At 48.1% G+C, this 23,809-nt stretch overlaps 1 protein-coding gene across 1 annotated transcript; it reads right to left on the bottom strand.

Annotated features, from left to right (window-relative positions):
* Positions 1-8,359: 8,359 nt before the first annotated feature.
* On the bottom strand, positions 8,360-22,343 carry MAP2K2 (mitogen-activated protein kinase kinase 2; the record flags this gene model as incomplete). The annotated part of the gene is given in 10 exon segments (XM_034754948.1): positions 8,360-8,798; positions 10,846-10,891; positions 12,484-12,545; positions 13,524-13,588; positions 14,663-14,876; positions 17,104-17,228; positions 17,340-17,391; positions 18,195-18,272; positions 19,016-19,162; positions 22,133-22,343. Coding segments are annotated over 10 exon segments (1,111 nt in total), but the record flags the coding sequence as incomplete, so codon positions are not given.
* Between the last annotated feature and the right edge of the window lie 1,466 nt (positions 22,344-23,809).

Genomic DNA, 23,809 nt, shown 5'->3' with positions numbered 1-23,809 from the left:
CAAAGAAATGCATTCAGGCTGAGTTGCTGTACACTCAATTCCCACCTGCACCAGAGATTTCCCAGGTGACTTGATTATTTGTATTCCTGTAGCACGTAGGAGCAGAGTTTGGGCAAGTCCCATTATCTGCACCTGTGCAAAATGGGGACAATCTTTTCTTTCGTCTCAAGCCCCCAGTCCTGCACCCGGATCTGCACAGGGCGACCTCTGCACCTTCCCAGAGCCCCACTGATGTCCCCATGGAGGAAATGGCAGAATTAGGGCCTCTTTGGTACACAACTGTCTTGTTATGCCTGTGTACAGCACCTGACACACTACGATGCCAATCTCCCAAGTAAATAATGGAGCACTGTCTACTGACAACACTGAGATCAAGCATTTCAGGGCAGCATCCTGCCCTATGTTCTGCAAAACCCCGTGTGAATTTCATCAAACACGCATAGTCTATTAAGGACCATTGCACCAGTCAGAGGGACTATGGTTGATGGTGTTGCACCGGACATCGTGTAGTGTAGCTCCCAGATCTGGCTCAATCCTGCCAGGTAGGGTCAGGGGGACGCACCCCGCCACGCACTGATGGAGAGTGAGTTTTTGCATCCATAAGCGAGACACGGATTTCACATAGGAGGTGGTGAGACCTATCGGTGAGAGAACGTTCAATTTCCTGTGACCATTTGAATTCTGCTTGCAGCCTCGGCAGACAACTCATCAACACTCTCCACAGTACTCGCTTGCATCTGCCTCAGGGGTTCTGGTGGCCCAGTTCCAAGGGGATGTTAAGTCAGCGTTCTACGCAAGCTTTATAACAACAACTTTTCCTTACCTGTATTACCACCGTCCCCGTCGATTGTTAGAGACGGAGAGAATTTTTAAAATGCAATTCCCTCTGCAGTCCTGACCGGTTTCCATTTCCGAGCTTGGATGATGAAAATCCATCCATCCATCGAGCTAGTTTTACTGGTGGCTGGCGAGCGTTTGGTTAAAGACTCTTCCCTTGCACCTGCCCATCACCCCCACACGTCTCCGTTGATGAAGATGTTTCCAGGGATATTAGGTTTTGAAAATATCTTTAAAAAAAAAAAATCTAAATTTTGGGCCAGACTTGTGCCTGAAAGAAGCACGTAGGAATGTTCTAACCTGCCACTGTCAGGGCACCTCAAGAAGAATGTCAAACGCCTATACCAGCACAGCGTCTCGTGCTGCTTTCGGTGCCATTGGTGGAAGCTGAACCTCAGAAACCCGGACTGGGATTTTCAAAGACGCCTAAGGGAGTCAGGCGCCTGTGTTTGGCTCCACAACGTTGCTGTGTTAATGCCTTTGATTTATCTGTACATCTATCCAACTACTGATCTGGGATCTTAAACAAGTGCTTCCCAAGGGGCCTGTTAGCATCTAAACAAATTCTTTGAATATTGAGAAGTGTATTATAACCATAGCCAGCCCTTGCAAGGATCATGGCTGCAAGATGACCAAAGGGGAGGCCAAAGACCTGGTACATGGACCAGATATCAGTGGACTGTAGAGGCACCAATCTGCATGAGAGTCAGGCGTAAAATCATGAGTTTTGGAAGAAGGCTATTAAAGTCACCGACCCCAACAGGGAAGTGGCAAGAAAAAAGAAGTAGTGCTATGACCATAGCCAATTCCTGACAGGCAGGCCACCACGCAACGGAGCAGGCCAAACTAACATCTGTACCACAGAGCTGGGCTGAGAAAGGAAATTCTGTTTTGTTTCATTCCAATTCAGAGAGAAACCCAAACGGATCAAAATGTTCCGTGGAAGGGGATGGAAACCAGGCATCCTGGAAGCCCTGAGGTCTCGTGGAGCTACAAAACTGCAGGGCTGACATTCGGGCTCAGGCTGAAGCCCAGGTTTTGGGACCCTTGTGGGCCAGCTGCGGGTATTTCCTTGCGGTGTAGACATACCCAAGCAGGCAGGAACAGCGCTGCGTTCCATCAAATCATCATCAAAATCAAACTCTCGCTGCAAAACTTTTCACTTTTGCATTGGCAAATTCTGACCGAAAAAGGTTTCATCTGAATTTTTCCCCGCCTAGCTCCAGTTACAGTACCCCCAGGAGCCGATTCTCCTGGTCACGTTCATGTCAACAGCAAAACTCCGGTTGACTTCAATGGGGCCAGGATTTCACCTTCCATTTCTAACACACAACCGTCCAGAGCACGGGAGAGCTTTTTCTTTAATTAGCTTCTTGCTGCTCGAGTGCCATTATTTTAAGTGTTTCAGGCTGCCAGGTGCATAGGCCAGATCCGCTTCACTGCTACGTCATGTGCCACACTGCTCACTCCTTTCATCGGAGGGTGCCATTTCGCCCAGCGTTTGCTCTGTCCAGAGGATCAAAAATGAATGCAGGACTCTATTTATTTTGCTAACAGCAACTGATTATTCATATCTGCTTTCCAAGCATCTGTGCTGTTTGGGTCAGTTTCACTTTACAACTAAGGGAAACAATTTTTTTAGTCACATGATTTTTTTTTTTAAACACCTACATTTGGGTCCTAAACTAGGCGGATCTCTCTTTGGAAGAAGAGTGATGTCAAATGCGTCCTCTTCTCTCTGTGACGGCAGGGGAACCGTGTCCCATTTTTCACTCAGCACCCATCCCCCTTTTAATTGTAGATTTCTCCAAAACAATATTGTAGAGGCAAATTCTATGCTTAATGGCAATTAGCCAGGCTGGGTAAGGAATGGTGTCCCTAGCCTCTGTTTGTCAGAGGGTGGAGATGGACGGCAGGAGAGAGATCACTTGATCATTACCTGTTAGATTCACTCCCGCTGGGGCACCTGGGATTGGCCACTGTCAGGAGACAGGAGACTGGGCTAGATGGACCTTTGGTCTGACCCAGTACGGCCGTTCTTATGTATGCTCCTCCTCTAAGCTAGGGAGACAGAGGGTATTCTTTCTCCACTAGCATCCATGATCCCCAGCACACAAACAAAGTTCTGGGGGCAGAATTCAGGGTAATGAGAAGTGCCTCTTTCTTCGACATACTATTGATTGCTACTAGGGTCCGAGATCCACAGTGCTGAAATAATTCTTCATCCTCTACCTTCTTGAAGCATAAGAACGGCCACACTGGGTCAGACCAATGGTCCGTCTAGCCCAGGATCCTGTCTTCTGACAGTGGCCGGTGCCAGATGCTTCAGAGGGAATGAACAGAACAGGGCAATTGTTGAGTGATCCATCCCCCATTGTCCAGTCTGAGCTTCCGGCAGTCACAGGTTTAGGGACGCCCAGGGCATGGGCTGTATCCTTGACCATCTTGGCTACTAGCCACGGATGGACCTATCCTCCATGAACGGATCTAATCCTTTTTTGAACCCAGTCATACTTTTGGCCTTCATAACATCCTCTGGCAACATGTTCCACAGGTTGACTGTGTGTTGTGTGACATACTTCCTGGTTTGTTTTAAACCTGCTATTAATTTCATGGGGTGACCCCTGATTCTTGTGTTACGCGAAGGGGTAAACAACACTTCCCTATTCACTTTCTCCACCCCATTCATGATTTTATAAACCTCTATCATCTCCCCCACCCTCCATCATCTCTTATCTCCGATGAACAGGCCCAGTTTTTTTAATCTTTGTCTAGAAGCTGTTCCTCACCCCTGTATAATTTTTGTTGGCCTTCTTTGTACCTTTTCCAATTCTAATATCTCTTTTGAGATGGGGCGACCACAGCTGCACGCAGTATTCCAGATGTGGGCGTACCATGGATTTATAGAGTGGCATTATGATATTTTTTGTCTTATTATCTATCCCTTTCCTAGTGGTTCATAACATTGTTAGCTTTTTTGACTGCCGATGCACCTTGAACAGATATTTTCAGAGACTATCCACAATGCCTCCAAGATCTCTTTCTTGAGTGGAAAGAGCTAATTTAGACCCACCATTTTTTATGAAGGTCAAAATTCGTGTTTCAGTTTAAAAATTCATGTTTAAAAACCCACCTGTGAGGAAATTAAAGAGGAAAAGGGCCTTTTAATGTAAAGTGCCATTTATTTATTTTTTTCCATGATGAAAATAGTTAAAAAAAATTGCACCAACAAAACGCTCAATACACTTTCCCCTTCACCTCCAAAACCAAGCGCAAAAGCAAAACAAAAATATCCTAAAGCTTTCGAATCGTAGACCTCCCTACCATTTTTTAGTTAAATTAGAGGCAAAAAAGATACACCCCCCCCGCCACCCCAGAGCCTCATGGTTCATATACATGACCAAAAAACAGTACATAGTCATTCAGAGCACATGATCTCACCATTGCAATTAGATTTTTTTTTTAATTAACCCAAACACTTTGTATAATACATTCAATCCTCAAGAGTTACCAGATTTGATGGAATATAAGTGCACTCTAGGAAAAAAAAAAAATTAATGGGTTGTTGGAAAACATACAACTGCCACTCAGGAATGATGCTTCAGATTCTAGCTCTCAAATCTTTGCTAGCTCTCCAGTCTTCCCTCGGGGTATTAAACTCTACCCATTTTCTTCCTGCTATATAAATATTACGGGACACTGTGGCAAATGGACGGAGAGAGGCATATTAGAGTGAAATCTGAAGCCTGCAGCATAAGTTTTGGTTTGGAGCAGCAGTGGAACCTGTCTCCCCTTCTTCTGGGCATCAGGAGATGGTAAAAGCTTGGCAGACGTTCCCCCGAACGGAGTGAGAGATCCACATTCTTCCAGCTCTCTCAGCTGCGTCTCTGCATTAGTGTCCTATTTGTCTGATTAACTAGAACCCAGGCATGAGAGCACCTGATAATCTGATCAAATAGGGTAACTCTGGGGTAAAAATAAAGGCCTTCAAAAATGTAAAAATGACATCAGTGCTTGAGTCACTGGTACTATTTGAAAAAATAAGCACAATCCACTATATTTGTGTGTGTGTGTGTGTGTGTGTGTTGTTTTAAACACCCAGCATATCTGAACCACAATCAGCAGCATGAAATGCATCTATGGGTAGGGAGGGAATCCCCCCCCCCCCCCCCCCCGTTAAATTATTACACTGTCGACATGCTAGTTGAAAGACTTTACTCAACACTGGCTGGCATCTTGCCCTTCATCAAGGGGGTGAAACCGACACCATACAGACACGGCAAGTGCTTCATGAGTGATCAGGTTCCGCCCGACACCCTTTCCTTTTCAGGTAGATTCGATACATTCCCCAGTGGAACGCGGTTACAGGAAAAGAATATATGGGTTTTGGGGGAGGGGCACGGATATGTCTGCTGCCTACCCAATAATGGGACTGTCCCTTAGAAAGCAGGGGTGGCCACGCTTTCCAAGCCTCACAAATCACGCCCCCTCTTCCCCCCTCCCCCGCATTTACAGGTTCACAATTGACCTTCGCAGCCACCGAGGGCTGGTTCAGGTTGTTCCTTAAACAGTAGCACAAGAATGCTAGGGCTGAGGACGCAGACAGCCTCTGCCCGGTAAGCCAAGACATCGTGCCTTAAGAGACCCGACAAAGACAAGATTTCTAGACTCTAGCCAAATGGAACTCGCACATCACACCCTCCCAAAGCCAAGAGGGCAAGGGAATGAGTCATTCCTATGGCTTGTATTTCTACAGCAGGCAGGAAAAGAAAGGGTATATTTAAAAAAAAAAGCATAAAAGGCTCTTTGAAGAGACCCTGTCCATGTGATCCATGCAGGCTATCTTCCCACCTCATGAGACTCAACCGTTATCACAGATCAAGGCCCTTCCTTGCTCCCGTAACGGCAAGGTACGTACCTATCATTCCCTAAACTAGAGAGGTAGCTTGAGAGAAGCAAGATTCCACCAAAGGTGAGCAGGCCCTTCTGGTTAACTATTGTTTAACCTCTTATTCCTTTCCCTCAAGGAAATGAAGAACCGGATCCCCCGAGAAAGAGGAGATAATACACTTGGCAAATTCCATACACACTACTGCCGGTCACACAACGCAAGCAAGTACAGTCCCAAAAGAGGCTCTCTCAGACTTCGTGTCTGGATCAGCAGGGCAAACAGCGACCTCAGTTAGCCACTTTCACTTCGCCATCCGGGTCTCTCTGCCCAGAGAGTCTACAGGAAAACGTTTCTGAGAACCAGGCAGCTCAGGGGGAAAGGCAGAAAGCAAGATCCGCTTGCCCAAGGCAGTGGGGTCGGGGCAAGACTCTACTCCTAGCCTGGCAGCAGAAAAGAGAGCGTACGACTGGTGTCCCCCTTCTGGGGAAGCATGATGGAGATCTTCATGGTTCAGAGGTTGCCAGCAGGATTGTCGTTAGATGAAGCACGTTTGGAGTTACCACCCCACCTATCACAATTATGGATTTGTACTGGCCTTCGGCGGGGAACGCCGAGCAATGGGGGAAGCGGTCCTAACTCGAAGTAGCAGAGCTTCCCCAATGGAAGAGGCTTAAACTGGATAGGACTCCTAACTACCGGAGCTGAAGACGGAGGGGGCCTGGGAAAGATACTGCAATGGTGCAGGCAGCTCTGTGTAACAGTTCAGCCACCGCGCGATGGCATCCTTACCTATCAGAAGAGCGAAGAGACGTGCACCATGTCTGGGTGACCTTGACAGGTCTTTCCCCTTCCCAAGGAGCATGTGCCATCAAACTGGCAGGGGGGAGATTTTGCCCAGGCAAAGAGGACAGCTTAAGACACCCAGCTCCCATTAATGCCAATAGGAATTAGGCACCTAATGGTCCTTGGGGAAGTCTCCCCCAGAGACGTGATTGCTTTTGGTTAGTTACGTCACAAAACTAGTTCCGATGTGTGGTTTCATTCCTCCAGTGGTCTTGTACAGCATCTCGCCAGCTGGTCATAAGCTACCTCGCCCTGGTCTTCTGCCTTACGTGGTTGTCTGAAGGCTGCCGGTTGAATGTGCAGTTAGAGTGGCTGGTTTTTAACTGTATAACACAGTGAGACCAAGCAGGGGAGGGAAGAGAATGAACTTAGAAAGACTAGGTATATTCCAGGGGAGATCACAGGTTTGAAACCCTCTGGTAGGAGCTGGGGGGGGACGAGGGGAGACACATCAGTGCTGGAGGAAAAACAAAACAAAGCTCAACAATCCTGACCACTAGCAGGCAGCGTGGAGACCATTTCAAACAGGTAAAGAACCCTGGGTGGAAATCGGCTGTTTGGCATCCTGTAGGATTTGAGGCATCTCACCCATCCTCTCCCTGCCTCTCCAAAGAAAGTTTCTAAAAACGCTTGCATCTGCCACAACCCTCGTGGGAGATGGGTCTCACTGGACTGTGGAGCAGCACAGAAAACGTGCAAAGGATCAGCTACACCACAAGAGCCTTTGGCGTTTGCATCACACTCCTGGATTGCTGCTAGATCAGCCTGGTCAGTGCCGTGAGTAGATCCGAAGGAAGATCAGGACTTTTCTTCCCTGGGCCAGTCGCTAGGGATTCAATTCCCAACACAGCATCTCTGACTGGCGGCAGAATGCGCTGGATCTGCAGAGAAATGCCCGCTTTCCCTTTGTATCGCCAACTGTCGGGTGTCTTCCCTTCAGAGTGTGGCGGGGCAGTTGGGCAGTAATGCTGCTGCAGTCGCTGGAGGGTACTGTCTCCTCCATCACAATTCTGGGAGGCCCGAGCTTACCACAAAAAGCTTCTTGCCCTGACCGTCACATTGACCGGAAGAATAGCCAGTATTGCCCTGCAGTCTGTTATTAACTGGCTCAGATGCCTTTCCCTTTCTTAGCAGGCTAACCGCCCAATGTGGCGACTTATAGCCCAAGACGATCACCGAACACGCAGTGCGTGCCTGGAACATACTCGAAAACCCCACGTTTTAAAAGCAGAAATTTTTCCTCGCTACACCTGGAAGAAGATCAGCAGGGAAGGAAGTTGGGCTACTAGAAATCAACTTTCCAATGCACAGTAATGCAAAAGGACCTCAAAGCTACATGAAGAAAAACAGGATTCCCTAGTCAGTCCTTTCTCCATCTTCTGGGTTAGGACAGAGCCCTGGCTGGACACAAAGAGGAACAGGACAAGGGGAGCTAAGAAAGGCTTCCCTGTTAAGGAAACGTGGGAGAGAATTTAGTTGCCACTCCTCTTTCCCCAACTAGGCTAAAAATATTACCCACGAACCATCTCTTTATTCTTGCAGTACCCCTGCTAATTTCCCCAAGCAAGCTCAAGGAATCTACTAGTCTCAACATCTTCACTTCCCCTTCTTGCTCTCTGCCAACACATATGCAAGAGCTGTACCATCTGGCAACTGTCCCTGCCCTCACCCCAGCCATTCCGCATTGATAGGTTTCTCTGTGTCCAGTGCTACAACTTTCGACACTAGCCATTTTCAAGCCCACACCAAAAGGAAGTGTACAAAGCATGTGATCTTCCCCACCCCCCCCTTTCCCCCCCCGCACACACACCATATTTTTTTAACCCAAGGGAACAGGTTTCAAAAGAGACAACATAAGCAGCAGCACATTTCCCAAATGTCAGAAACTTCAAAGACTGAGCCGCGCTCAAACGCAGGCATGAAAAAACAAAACAAAGAAAGCAAGCCCGTTTCTGCTCGTTTGTTGGATGATGGGTATTTCCCAAAATGATGGTGCTTCGCCGTTTTGGGAAGGGGATGGGGGGGGGGGGAAGGAGGGCGGTTCTGTCTTCTACTGAAGGGCAGGAAACGGTGGCAGACAGGCAGATGTACGGACACAAGGCAGTTTGCTTTGCCGTCACATGGCGGTGCGGGTGGGGGTGCTGGGCTGGTTTAACCGCAGCGTTTTACATAGCCAGCCTGCAAAATCCACCTCTTCCACTTCAGAGCGCTTGATAAAGGCGTGATTCTGAAAGGGGAAAAGAGAGAGTAAAGCACATGCATCGCTTTAGTCTATCACAGCTCACAGGACACTCCGTACTTCCCTACCACAAAGTCCTCGCTCGGTCTACACTACACACTTACTTCGGTATAACAACATTGCTCAGGGGTGTGAAAAAATCCACAACCCTGAGTGACAGTTATACCAACCGTAACCCCCCGTGTAGGCAGTGCTATGTCCTGGGAGAGCTTCTCTGGCTGAGGTAGCTACTGCCTCTCGGAGGGGGAGTTATTAATCCGACGGGAGAGCTCTCTCCTGTTGGCTTAGGACTTATCTCCACTTACCGGGGATTCATGTGCGGTGACTGATCCACCAGGGGGGGAAATTTAGTGGGTCTAGTGAAGACCCACTAAATCGACTGCCGATCTCTCTCCCGCCTCTCCGGTACTCCACCGGAACAACAAGCATAAGGTAAGTCAACCCCGGCGGTGCAAATGCTGCAAAAGTCGACCTAAGCTACATCAACTCCAGCTACGTTATTCACGTAGCTGGAGTTATTCACGTAGCTGGAGTTGCGTAACTTAGGTCGACTTAGCCCTGTAGCGTAGACCTGTTCTTAGAGCGTCTTCTCCAGACGCATTAAAACGCTGCAGCTGTGCGGATGTCAATTTGGCGGGCAGCGCTGCCTCCCGAAATCAGTGTAGGAGGGTCACTCAGACCAGACAAGGGACAGCGGCACCCAGGGGCAGGATTCTGGAGCAATTACCTAACCTGAGACGGCAGGTGCACTTGGCTAGCTGCAGCCAGCCCCTCTCAGGTCTAATGCTGCCATCTGAGAGCCAGCGCTGATGTAACAAGGGCTCCCCCGGCAGTACTTTACAGGACATGAATGGGAGGACGAAGGGCTGCCACAGGGTAATGGTGTCTGCTGCTGCTATATTAGATAAAAGCCAGGAGATCTGTCTCCCCAAAGCAGTTCTAACCCAGTGACGGGGTCTATATCACCCAATGACTCATCATGTTGCTAACGGTTTGGTCTGACAGACGCTTGTGCTGCAGTGACAGCTTCTTGCTGGAGTCACGCTGTACTGCCAGCACTGTTCTGATGGAGCTGGAGGACCGGCTTGTTCTGTTCCCCAGCCAACAAACCCAGCTTTTTAGATAGATGTCCAACTAGCTGTTATTTTCAAGTGTGGGGCTGGGTTTTTTTGGTTTTCAGACAGTTTATCAGTAGGGGAGGGGGTGAGAGCCATACTGCTATCTAATTGGCTGATGCACTGCATAGGATAGAATGAACAGACACTGGCAACAGTCCCAGTGATCAAGAAAACACATGCATCCCCACTGTGGCCCAGCTGGCAAGCCTCGTGGGAGGACACCTAGCATGGGGAGATATGGGGGGGCAGGGGGGAGCCTTAGATGCAGAACTGACCCAGAGCGGGCAGGATCTGAGGAGCCTGCATCCCAGACTTGGCTGTCACACTGGGAGATGGCACACTGTCAGAACTGCCAGCCATTGCACCCGGAGGAGGGGGGAGGCAGGTGATGAAGCCCAGAGCACCAGCTCCAAGAGGTATTGGGGGGAGGGGGGAAGGGGCACAGTCTCCCCATCCCAGTCCACAGCAGCTGAGGAAACCAGTGCGCAGTGGGGAGAGGATCTGGACCTTACCAGGGAAAATTGCTCTCCCAAACCGCCTGGGAAGACATGGACATTTCTCTGACAGAAACTACTGTTTTCCTTCCCAAAGACTTCTCTGAGGAATCATGTTAGGAAGGCCGGGTGCCTGCCCTGGGCTGGGTTAGCAGGATGGGCTGCAGGACCTACGTGTATTGGGCCCGGTTCTGGAAGACTGTAAATGCCATCAATCTGACTGGCATTTTCCTGCAGCTTTTCCCTCACCTCCCACTCAGTTCATCCTTAATGTCGCCTTGGAGCTTCCAGTGTCTCAAGAGGAGGAAACCACATCCAATAGCATCTGCTTCTGGGAAAGGAATGGAGGAAAATCCCGCCCACAATGCAAGCCCGAGGCCCGAGCTGCCACCAGTACAAAACAACTTGCAGTTCCCCACTTACCATCAGCATCTTCAGATCTGCCCGTTCTGCTGGATTTTTAATTAAGCTGAGAACAGAAGAAAAGCTCTGTCAGACCCCTCTTGTGAAAAGCTCCTTATTTGGCCGGGCAGGCTACCCAGTCAGGTGTCTGGTTTATTTGGAAGCCAGAGAATCCTGCCTTCAGCAGTCCTAGACCTGGTCACTTCTATCACAACTCTAAAAGTGGCTTTATGGACCCACTGCTGAGGGACACTCTCCAAGTCTATCCTAGCAGATTCCTGGAGAGCAGGACTCCCTGGAACAGTCAGACCTTAATATCAGGTCTATCCAGGTTCTCATGCCACACCGCAGTATCCATGCACTTACCAAAACCTGCAGCAGGCTTAGGAGATAAGCATCATAGAAAAACTTCGGGGAAACCTGATTCTCAAGGAAGAGTCTAGCAGAGGCTGCTGCTAAACCACTCCCACCCTCATTTGAAAATAAAGATGAGAGCGTACGTTTCCAGCAGTGACCAGCCATTTTAGGAGCCCAACTCTGAAACACCAGAAAGACACCTTATTTTGAGATGGAGCTGCTGTTCTACATTTCTGAAAATCAGGCTTCTTCAAGGAGTTTCAAGTTGGGCACCCAAAAATTGAGGCTCTCAAAGTCATTAGTCACCGTGGAAAATGTAGGCCTAGAAAGCTGCAAAAGATCAACCCATATCTGAGACTGCAGTGCATCCATGAACCAAAGCAAAGCTGGCGGGTCTCGGTTCAGGCCCACAAGTCATGCTGCTGCCTCATTAGGTGTATCTAATATGGGGGCCAACAGCATCCCTTAATGTTGAAAATTGGCACTGTAACGTCTAAATACAACCAACCCCTCCTTCCCAAGTACACAGTCTACATTAATGACAGGCTCTTCTAAACATGAGTTGTAAGCAGAGGTAGCTGAGCTGGCAGTGTCATCAGAGCATGAAGCCCCAAACAAGGCAAGTCCAACTGAAGAAAAACAATCCCTTCTAAGGCTAGGTCTACACTACGGGGGAGTTGACCTAAGATACGCAATTTCAGCTACTAGACGCGATAAGTCAATCCACAATAGATCGATTGCTACCCGCCAATCCGACGGGTAGTGAAGACGTGCCCTAAGTGAGGAGACGGGCAAGAGATTAAGAGAGAAGGTCTCATGCTCCTAGAAAACATTCTAGGCAAGCTTCCTCTGGGTGAGTGTTTGGAAGGATACCACATCATGGAGAAGGCTGTCAATAAACCAGCATGGGCTGCAGAGTTTATCTAGGCATCCACCAAAAGTCTTATAATAAATACAAAGAAAGACTGGAGGACTGGATGACTCAAGTGACCAACCCACACTGGTAGCAACTCCAAGCCATTACCCAACAGCCATTTTTGTAGCCTATATGAAATGGGCCGGCGGTCTTAGTAAAACAAGCGCCCATCTAAGAGCTCACAGGGATCACAGATTGAATGGATCACAAGGACTGACTGAAGGTGGTCCCTCCAGGTCAGAGTGGAGGCACGCTGGCAGGGGCACATGGGAAAACGTGTGCTGCCCCTGCCAGCCTTGTTATGGGATGGAAAGTTTCACTCTCTAGGGCTGCCGAACCAGCCCCGTACACAGCCTTTATGTTCACTTGTAGAAAGAGATCCTTACCATTTATTTACAAACTCCTGGAAGTCTTGTGTGAAAACTCCATTCGGCAGCTTAGGAGGAGGCTGGGAAAAGAAGAAGGGTTTTCTGCATCAATGGGTCAGGAAGAAGCAGTCACCGAAAACCTGCAGCCCGAAGACCTGACTGTTCATACGTGTTTCCCTTTAAACCTCAGAACCACTGCTTCCCTTTATAGCCAATAGCCTCCCATCAGTGCATATCTTCTGCCAGCTATACCATTCAAGGCGTCCGAAGGAAAGCCTTGCCCCCCACCCTAGGTAAAGCACTGCCCATTTGGCTAGGTGCACAGGGGAAGCAGAGCTGCCTACTTTTGAAGCATTAGGTATTAGTCGCTGCCAAAGGTTGGAGTTCAACATCCCAGATCAGTGTTCGGATAAGACACAGCAAATCCCACATACCTGAAACCCTACAGCAGATGGAACTAACTCAACAGGTACAACTGCGGTTAGGTAACAACTCATCATGTCACCTTACAGGGGAAGCTGTTCCTCCCACAGACTAGTCCTGCCTCCGTACTGGGACATGCTCACTTTAAGACCCCAGATTGTAATTTACCTTAAGGTTTTTCAAAAAGAGACCAGGCGTTCGCCCCAGGCTGAGAACACTGGGGTGATCTGGCTCCTGGCAGAGGGATTGTTTATCCTTCACAAGTCTATGGAGGAGTTTGTTCTAAATGGCTGATTACTGAACAAATAGTTCACTAACCCTCAGGGCTCCCCTTTCTACTCTTCTCACAGTTCCTTCAAAGATATTATAAGCCCTTGTCTGCAGGGTCTTATTCCAGAGCTAGAGGCAGTTTAGCGTTGTAGACTTTAATCCCAAGAGACAGAAAGAACAAATGGGAGAGACGGGCTGGGATCCGATACAAATAGAGTGAGTAGGAGAGAAGGAGATTTTAGTGAAGCTTTCAGTTCTTGTTACCCCTTTAATTGATGAGCAAATGAGGATTTTCGATCTATTCCAAGTCCAGAGACTCCAACAAACAGAGGGAAAAGAGATGAAAGGTGATTTCAAATACCAACCTCATTAACAATATAGTCCAGCAGTTCGAAGATGGCCATCGCAGGCCGACTGTCCATTCCGTGGCCTGTGTAGTTAAGAGGACAAAGGCAGAGTAAGAAACTGCACAGGGACGAAGGTAACAGAACCTGCACAGTGGAGTTCAGACTCTGATGGAAGCAAAAGCAAGACAATGGGGGTGGATTTTTTTAAAAGCCCGTTTTGAGCTTTATGGTTGATGCTACCAAATCACGGATCCATTTAATAGCTGGGAGCATTTGGGAAGCACAAGATCATAGAGCTTGGAGGACTGGAAGTGGACCAAGAAGCCTTTTGCCTTTAGATCAGCAGTTCAAATCCAGCCACTCAATAATTACCATCTAATGGCTGTTCAGAGGCCTACACGAGATGAACTTGGTGGCCTCAGTCCAGCTCTCAAATACACCACAACTGGCACATATTTGGCCCCTTTGGGATCAGTCTAATCAGAGGCCAAGGAGCAAATGAGCTGCTGAAACTGAACTAGCCCTTACCCCAGGCCAGGACTCAGGCACGCTAGCAGGAAGCTGGCTCTGCCGATACAAATGCTGTACCTGACCTGTGGGTAACGGCACTAGCCTCTAGGGCTGTCGCTTCTCACCGACAAAGTTAGTCAGCAAAGCAATCTCACATTGCTAGAGATACAAATTTCCATTCAAGTTCTGCACAGTTAGGCCAAGATTTTCCAATGATTCTGTGGGCCCCCAACTTGACACTCCTTAAAGGGACCTGATTTTCAAAGCGCTAAACACCAGGCCTCTGAAAATCAGGCTCCTTTCAAAGTGCCTCAAGTTGAGCACCCCAAATCACTAGTCATTTTGGAACATCTTGGCCTTCATGTGTATGCTGCCTTTATGGGAGACTGATTTTACACACGTATTCTGTAAAAACCAGAGAAGCAAGAGTGAGTGCTGGTTCTGCTTCCAGTGTTTGGGTATAGGCCAGTCTTCTGCAGAACAAGTTCCCATTAGAACCCTTATGTATTTGCCTCGCTTCCATTCCACGTCCAAACGCAGAGAAATGATGAAAGCCAATTAATGGTCCTGGATTCTTTCATACTTCTAACCCAGCCCCATAAACCAAAAAACCATCCCAGCAGACAGGTGTCAATTTCAGCCCCTACCACTGACAGGGCGCCCTGGGGGTCTGGGCCGCGGTGAGATGCTGTGAGGTTCTCCCTCTGCCCCATCGACCATGGGACGGCCAAATATCGCTTCCAGTTCCTTGGAGTCTGGTGGGGGGATTGGGTACCTTCCGATAGACAGCTCCACCAGGGAGAGACCCATGCTCCAGATGTCGGATTGAACTGAGTAATGAGTGCCCTGCAACCGCTCAGGCTGTAATGAAAAGTCACAGATGTGCCTCAGTAAAACTGTACGTCCCAACAGAAGAGAGGTCACCACATGGAAGAGACTCCGTTGACTGGAAGTCATCTGTGGCTATGGCACATTACTGCAGAGAAATTCTGCCTCACCCGGAAGGATACAAAACACTCCCCACTAATTATACATTTAAATTAAATAGACATGACTCTCTCTCTTCCCCCCAGCCCCCGCCTCCCACACCTTCAGGCTAAAGTGGCTCTGGCTTAATGCAGTTTTTCTGTTTCAAGGCTGAAATGCTGCGGGGACAGGCTGTTTGGAAACTCACTCAGTCTTCTTTATAAACTAGAATCCTCTGAGGACCTGCCACTCTTGACACCAGCAGGAAACATTAATATGCTCAAAGGAAATATGGGGGGGAGGGGGGATTTCTTCTACCTAGAAAGGTCATGTCCACAGAATGTGTAGTGCAGGTTTTATATACTTAAATGCTACTTGAGTGCCGCTCTTCTTTAAGTTCTGCTATGGCCAGAAGAGTGATTGACACCATGGGGTTATTTTCTCAGTGTATTCAGATCTAGTTTACTCAGTATACATGTAAAAAAAAAAAAAAAAAAAAAAAAAAAAAAAAACCACACAACTGCCCCATACTACAAACTCCCAAATAGAATCTGAAAACTTAGCTGGGTTTTCTGCTCCTTACATCACTGCAGAACCAATAGGGGTCACAGCTGCTAGTAGAGATATGACTCAAAAAACACACAGAGCTGAGGGACTGAGAAAGAGGAGGACTTTTTTTTGTTTTGTTTTTTCAGTCTCTGTCCTAACTATTACTGCACTTGAAGAGGAACGGTGCCCAAAATAAAAAGAAGTTCAGAGGGAAGGACACAAGTGCAGGCTGACAGCACCCCTAAGAATCCACGTCTTTGTTCCTAGCCGTCAAGCTGGGGAGTGGCGCACATTATACGCCACCCCACTGAGGCAAACGAGCTAAGGACCAAGTGTCAGCACAGATTTAGAGTTTTGTAATTATACTGGTCAGTAAATCTCCTGCTGATGAAAGCAAAGGACGCTGGCTAGAATGGGAGTTGTGCAAGTTTTCACAGACATATAAGAGTCAATATGCAACAATTCCATTGCAGAAAGAGAAGTTACATTGCCCCCAGACTGTGTGGATAGAAAGAGAAAGCCCAACAGCATCTAATGATTAAAGGAACTTCAACTTAAGACATCTCACCTAAAAATAAAAATTAATGGAGATATCCCATCTCCTAGAACTGGAAGGGACCTTGAAAGGTCATCGAGTCCAGCCCCCTGCCTTCACTAGCAGGACCAAGTACTGATTTTGCCCCAGATCCCCAGGTGGCCCCGTCAAGGATTGAACTCACAACCCTGGGTTTAGCAGGCCAGTGCTCAAACCACTGAGCTATCCCTCCCGTGACCTCTTCAGACCTCTGTCTGAAATTCTTCTACCTACTGCTACAAGTAACACCCGAGGTGACTGTCACTTCTCTTTTTCCAGTTCACGTGGGGCACTTGACACCCCATTGCCCTGCACCGTGTGGAATATCTGCATCAGTGTGAAGCGAATGGAACATGTTACCATTCTGACTTTCACTTTGCAGCTGGTGTGAATGACTGCACAAGGCAATGGAGAATGAAGTGTTTTATGGAGTCCATTTCAGAGTTTTCACCGGAATAAGCCAATATCCCTTAGGTGACTTGGTTCTTTCCACGCAGAAACAAAGGCGGGGGGGGGGGGGAGAAGTGGAGAGGAGCAAAACGACTTAGAAGTTCAAGTGCAACTCTAAGCCCACAAATATTGGCAGGGGAACTTAGGAGCACATATAGGACTTCAAACTACTTTTAATTCTTTTTTGAAACTGACCCGTTTTAAGGTTGATGGCATTCCTGTAAAAGGAGCAGATTTATGTAAGTGCACTTAGGTGTTCTTTGTACATCTAAAAAATAAATCAGGCTGGAGACAGAAGTGAAGTGCGGTCTTGATCTAGCCCTCAGTGATTTGTCCATATATTACAACTACCTCTCTGGTTGGCCAGGTTGCTAGTTTTGGCATAGAAAGGTGTAACAGCAGGATACTACAGGCCAGGCTAAGAGTGCCTGGCGGAGTTGTGAGTGATCCTGGACACGATGCTAACGCTCTGTCTGGTTCCCGAGAGTGGTAAATCCCTCTCCCTTGTAGAATACATCCAAAGGTTTGCATAAGAATAAAGGGGCTTACAGACATGTAGGATCGAGTCCCCACAAAGGAGTTTGCCATGGAGTCAATGAGCTGACCGCTAACCCCAAAGTCACAGAGCTTTATCTCTCCCCGGGAATTGACCAGGATATTAGAAGGTTTCACATCTGAGAATAGAAGAGAGAGAGAGATAAAAACAGTGTATGCGCAATGCTAGGTAAGAACAATCCAGGTCTCTGGTTGTCATGAGAAGCTATTTTTAGGTTCTCCCCTCTCACCTCTGTGCATGATCTGATGCTTCTCTCGTAGATAGGCCAAACCTCGCAGAACCTAGAAGGAAACCAAAGGACAGAAAGAGGTAAAATCTGGGAAGGAAAAGTCTTTCCCTTTGGAGAGAGATATCCTGCACAGACTTAAGATGCTGTAATACTGCAACATCACCAGTAAAGCCTCCCTGTAGCAACTAAGGGCTTCAGCTTTAGGGAGTAACCGACACACAGCCGAGCAAATGTTGGCTGCACTTTAGATCCACTCTGCTTAAGGAGATAAAACTTTCAGACAATTGAAAATCCCACAGTGTTAGATATGAAGTCACTGGTTCATTGGCTCGATGGAAGCTTTCCATGAGGCTCCTACACCAGTTTCTACCCTCCCAGCTGGGGCTGCAGTAAATGGTCTGAAATATACTAACTTCCCAGCCCATACGGTTATTCTTTTGACTCCTAGTTGATGATACAATAACGATATACGGGGGGGGGAGAGAAAACCTGGGTTTGCAACTTGAATTAGTAGGTGTATCTACCAACAGGAGCTCCAGCTCCAAGGAAATAAGAGAGTCCTGGGGTACAGAATGGATTTCAGGAAGGGTTGGGAAACAAACCGGCAAAGGGTCAAGACTCAGACAGTATTTGCTCCCAGTACACCCTGAGAGACAGTAACTTCTGATAAGACCAAATAGCAAGCGTGAAAAGTTGGGATGGGGGTGGCAGGTAATAGGCACCTGTATAAGACAAAGCCTCAAATACTGGGGCTGTCCCTATAAAATCAGGACATCTGGCCACCCTATTCTGAAAGCCTGAAGCCTCTCCTCTTCCCTTTGGGTTTTGAGTGAGCTCTGGGAGAGGGATACTCACCGCTATGCTGACTTTCCCCAAGATCTCCTCAGGAATCCTTTTGGCTTCTTTCAACACTTGATCCAGAGAGCCTCCATCCTAAATTCAGAGCAGAGAAGTTAACTGAGCACTAGCAGGAAAATAAAATAAGATAAACGGCCTGAAAAATGTTTTCCAGCTCTAGGCTCTATATTTACATACCTATGAGGACTGAGCAGGGTAAACAGCATAACACATTTGGGTTCACTAGTCAGTAACACTAGATCAGACTGTTCACAGATTAAGGAAGATCTCTCTGGTAATCACCACAGATGGGTGTTCCGAGGATACGCCCATCTCTTGCTAAGCACTTCATGATTAAACTTTGCTATCATAGGAAATGCCATTTTAATGGCATCGTCTAACATATTAATGTCACAGGCTTTCCGCATGGTTTCCCCTACACACTGTCAATGCAAAGGCAGTGCTGACTGCACCAATGTGGAGGGGATACAACACACCCTCCCCGCCAGATACAGCGGAAGACGCACATTGCAGTTCAGTGAATTCTGTTCAGTGGAGGGTTTGCAACATTTCCTCTTGGCTGGACCCCAAAACCACCACTTCCGCTTTCCAGAAAGTCAATTTCTCTGTATTTTAGCTGCCCATGTAGGGCTGTGTTGCTCCTAGACAGAGTTTGATGTCCCAGCTCCACCACCCATGCACTGAGCAACAAGCCTTTTGCTGTCAGAAAAACCTCTAGCATCACTTACTCCTTTGCATCTACAACCCAGAGGGATCTGCCCAGGATACAGCACTGGAGAGCAGCGGCAGCTGCTTAAAAGGAGGGAGTTTAGGCTCACCATATGCTCCATGCAGATGCTGATCTCCCCATCGCTGTAGAACGCTCCATAGAAACCCACAATGTACGGAGAGTTACACTCGTGCAGGACCTGCAGCTCTCGGATAATTTGATTACGAATGGCGGGTTTAATTTCTAAATGAATCAGCTGCAAAGAGAGAAAAATCAAACAACAGAATCAAGGAGCAGCTACGAGAACATACAGATGTAGCCTGGAAGTAAGGGAAGGGAGAAGCGGAAGAGGGGTTTGAAAGAGCTCCACTTTGTCCTGTGCTGGTGAGAGCTGGTCGCCCTAGAGTTACCACTCTAAGCGGTGAGACTTTCTGGACAACTACTCTTGATTTCTGCATGCTGCACAGAATGCAACGGAGCACACTAGTCACCCCCCGGCTGACAATACAGGGTACAGGGCAGAAAACCAATGTAGCAAACTGGGTGCAGAGACGACACCCAACATAGTAAATGTTTATCACAAAAAAAAAAGCCATCTCTACAGGCACTGTAAAGGGTGTCTGAATACCGAAGAAACCAGAGAAGAACTAAAACATGGTCACTAAGAGGGAGTTGTTTGAAAGTTGACGAGCAACTGAATTATTCCTTGGGCTCCATGTAGGACCAGTTTATCGATGTGCAAGGAATACCTCGCAGGAAGGGAAGCTGCAGCCGCTAGAAAAAGCAAGTCATTCTCAAACAACAGTGATCACCATTACACGCTTCAGAGTCTCCTGGGACTTCGATCATTCTACATGGGGAGACAGGGAAGGTTTGGACCAACAACGTACAGCCCTATGTTTGACCATGCTCCAAATCTCAAACCAGGCTCTGAACACAGGTTTCCAACAGTTTTCACATACACAGCATCCCGCTGATGCCCTTCCAGCTCCAGTACTCCCAAGCTAGATGCTAATGTGGAAGGCTTTACAGATACTGCTTTCCAGAGGAAGCCAGTCAGTGGGACATATTTGCTCATCAGACCCATAGAATTTTACCTGTTGCTTTTAAAATTCATCCCTATAAGACAAGAGACCAGAGTTTCAAGTTAAGTCACACTGTGGATTTGAACAACCGTCAGAAATCTTGTGTGTTCTCTCGCAGAAGGTTAGCCATTTTTCTGACAGGCGGGTAAATTATTTATTTCCATTATTAGGCATCATTAGGTGGATGAACAAATTGTGTGTCTGGGACAGTAAGTTTTCGTGACAAATTCACAAGGCTCTTCACAGAACTATTCTAGCATTAACAAAGATATTAAGTTGGAGGTTGAGAAAGGACGTCTCAAGGCACAAGGATGTCTGGGACTTTATTGCTGCGTATGATCTAATTCACAGCGAGTGGCAAACAGTCCAGGAACCACTTTAACTGACCTGTCCTCTGCTAGCAAAGTGCACTTCTTTCTGCAGGTTCTGCCACACATTTTCTCTCCTTGTTAGCTACACCTTGCCCCTGAAAACTGTATAACTTTCCTCATCCAATTTAGTCGATTTGATTAAGAGCTGCTCTAATGGAAAGATAAAGCATGAACGTGCTCTAAACAGTACATAGGATTTGACATAGTACAACTCATGTTCCATGGCCTAATAGAATCATAGAATCTCAGGGTTGGAAGGGACCTCAGGAGGTCATCTAGTCCAACCCCCTGCTCAAAGCAGGACCAATTCCCAACTAAATCATCCCAGCCAGGGCTTCGTCAAGCCGGGCCTTAAAAACCTCCGAGGAAGGAGACTCCACCACCTCCCTAGGTAACGCATTCCAGTGCTTCACCACCCTCCACAGTGTTTCCTAATATCCAAACTAGACCTCCTCCACTGCAACTTGAGACCATTGCTCCTTGTTCTGTCATCTGCCACCATTGAGAACAGCCGAGCTCCATCCTCTTTGGAACCCCGCTTCAGGTAGTTGAAGGCTGCTATCAAATCCCCCCTCATTCTTCTCTTCTGGAGACTAAACAATCCCAGTTCCCTCAGCCTCTCCTCATAAGTCATGTGCTCCAGACCCCTAATCATTTTTGTTGCCCTCTGCTAGACTCTTTCCAATTTTTCCACATCCTTCTTGTAGTGTGGGGCCCAAAACTGGACACAGTACTCCAGATGAGGCCTCACCAATGTCGAATAAAGGGGAACGATCACGTTCCTCGATCTGCTGGCAATGCCCCTACTTATACAGACCAAAATGCCGTTAGCCTTCTTGGCAACAAGAGCACACTGTTGACTCAAATCCAGCTTCTTGTCCACTGTGACCCCTAGGTCCTTTTCTGCAGAACTGCTACCTAATCATTCGGTCCCTAGTCTGTAGCAGTGCATGGGATTCTTCCGTCCTAAGTGCAGGACTCTGCACTTGTCCTTGTTGAACCTCATCAGGTTTTTTTTTGGCCCAATCCTCTAATTTGTCTAGGTCCCTCTGTATCCAATCCCTACCCTCTAGTGTATCTACCATGCCTCCTAGTTTAGTGTCATCTGTAAACTTGCTGAGAGTGCAGTCCACACCATCCTCCAGATCATTAATAAAGATATTAAACAAAACTGGCCCCAAGACCGACCCTTGGGGCACTCCGCTTGAAACCGGCTGCCAACTAGACATGGAGAAGAAGACACCGAAGAAGGGGACAGAAGAATGGATTTCTCAGAGAATTAATTATGGAAGAAACTCATCTTTGTGCCACTGTGTCAAATCCAGCTCAGGTCAACAGTGGCAGAAAGTCAGGATCAACTGACGACTGGTGGATCATGCATAACGAGTTTGAGGAACTTCAATCCATTTGCTAGTGTCCACATCACAAGAGCCACCATTGCTGGTAGTTTCAGCAGAAAGGACAAGGAGACTAAACTCTCTTCTCACCCCAAGGGGGGATGCTCCAGGTCAGGGTTGAAGCACAGAGAAAAGAACAGTGCTGCTGCCTGGGCAATACCTGTTCTAAGGATACCAAGGAGACTTGGTCTCCAGGGCCCATAACCAGGCACCCTTTACCAGTATGGAATTCATTTAAGGAAGCAGAAGGGTTAGGATAGGCAAAGTTCTGCTTGTCTAACAGGGTTTTCTGCTATTACAACCTCTCTCCTGCGTGGCACAATAGGCCAACACAAGCACAAGAAGGACAATTCACTTGCCACCTCTCTTTTACCTTTCGTGCCATAATGAGTCCTGAGGGTTTGTGCTGTACTTTGGTGACCACCCCACCGTTGCCAGCTCCCAGCTCGGAGATCCTCTCAAAGTCGTCATCCTTCAGCTCCCCAACCTTGGCTTTCTGGGTGAGGAAAGCCTCTAGCCTCTTCTTTTGCTGCTCATCCAATTCCAATTCTTCCAGCTTCTTCTGAAGATCTACCAGGTTTGCCCTGAAGAGAAACAGGGAGGAGCGGGACAAACTGTTAGAGCCGGTTAGGTCTCTGCTAAAGACAGAGAATTTGACGTCCCTTCCTCCAGAGGAGATGGCAAAACTGGAACTCTGTCTGTTTGCTAGGTACACAAAGAGCCAAAAGGCCCAGCATAATACAAGTCCCATACATAGTTTATGTTGGATCCCTTCAGCACTGCCGGTAGGGAGAAGGCAGCTAAGAGGAAAGCCTTCTCCAAAGCTATGTGTATTCAGATTCAAATCTTGATATGGCAGTAAGATAAACAAATGACGCCTTATTACAAAGGCACGAACCCTGGAATGTTACTGATAGGGAATTGCCATATTGGAGATAAATGATGCAACATCTTCCCAGAAGCACAGATCCCTTACAGAGATGCATTTTTTTTTCTTTTTACAATCAGCCACTTAAGCGAAACCAGGGGGAATCATTAAAACCTTAAAGGCGCTCCAGCAGCAGTGCTGCTCACTGCCGGGAAAGGAGCAAACTGTGCCAGCAGCCGCTCCCCTTTCTGAATCCAGGGATACATCTAGGCAGTCCACTAAGTAACATGAGAGGGACTTTCCATGAAGTCATGCAAATCCCCCAGCTTAAAACACTACACCCCTCACCATCCTGCCCAAACACGATGCCTATCTATTATCCAAGCACAATGGGGCATTTATGCTCTGACGCCATCTGCCTTTTGGTGCTCCTGTTGGGATATCTTTGGTCAGGAGAAGACTGGACTGTCACTGTGATAGGCCCAACGGTGTGGAGCTATTTCCCCTTCGAAATTCATCCCAGCCCTTTAATCCACAATTTTAATCCACCACCCTAAAACGTCTTTTTTTCAGCGGGTGCTTTTTACGATCACCTGCCAACCCTCACACCTAGAGCCCACCCCCTCTTCCCCGGCAATAGCACCCCATCCCCCCAGCTTTGCTTCACAGGTAAATGTTTATGGTGAAGAACTGGGCAGAGCTCCAAGCACTTAGGACAGGTGACTCTTTACAGGTACTCCCCGTAAACCCCTCGCAAACTATACAGCCCCCATCATCTCTGAGCCCCCTTTCTCTCTCCAATCCACCCCCCCCCGTAGCACAACTGTCCCAACATCCCCTGTACCCCCAGCGTCACCTCTCTCCCCCCACGCCCATGACACCAGCCAGTGTGAGAGGCCCAGCTAGGTGCCTTTGTCTCGGGCCCTGGGGCCTCCCGTCCTAACCCCGGCCACCTCCCTGCCCTTCCCTTGGCCCCCTGGGGGCGACCCCTCTCATCACCCCATTTCCACTGGAGCTCCTGCCCCCACCTCTGCCGTTCCCTCCGAAGGGGGGGGGCACCTCCTGCCCCGGGTCCCCCCATGCCCCCAGCCCCACAGAGCCCCACTCACAGTTCCCAGCCCCCACCAGGCTCCTCCCCAGCCCCCCACTCTGGGCTCCCCAGCCCCCCACTCTGGGCTCCCC

Source organism: Trachemys scripta, chromosome 22 (genome assembly GCF_013100865.1).
Source record: "Trachemys scripta elegans isolate TJP31775 chromosome 22, CAS_Tse_1.0, whole genome shotgun sequence".
Lineage (NCBI taxonomy): Eukaryota > Metazoa > Chordata > Testudines > Emydidae > Trachemys > Trachemys scripta.
Note: the sequence above shows the minus strand (reverse complement) of the source record. Positions and strands in the feature narration are given on the sequence as shown.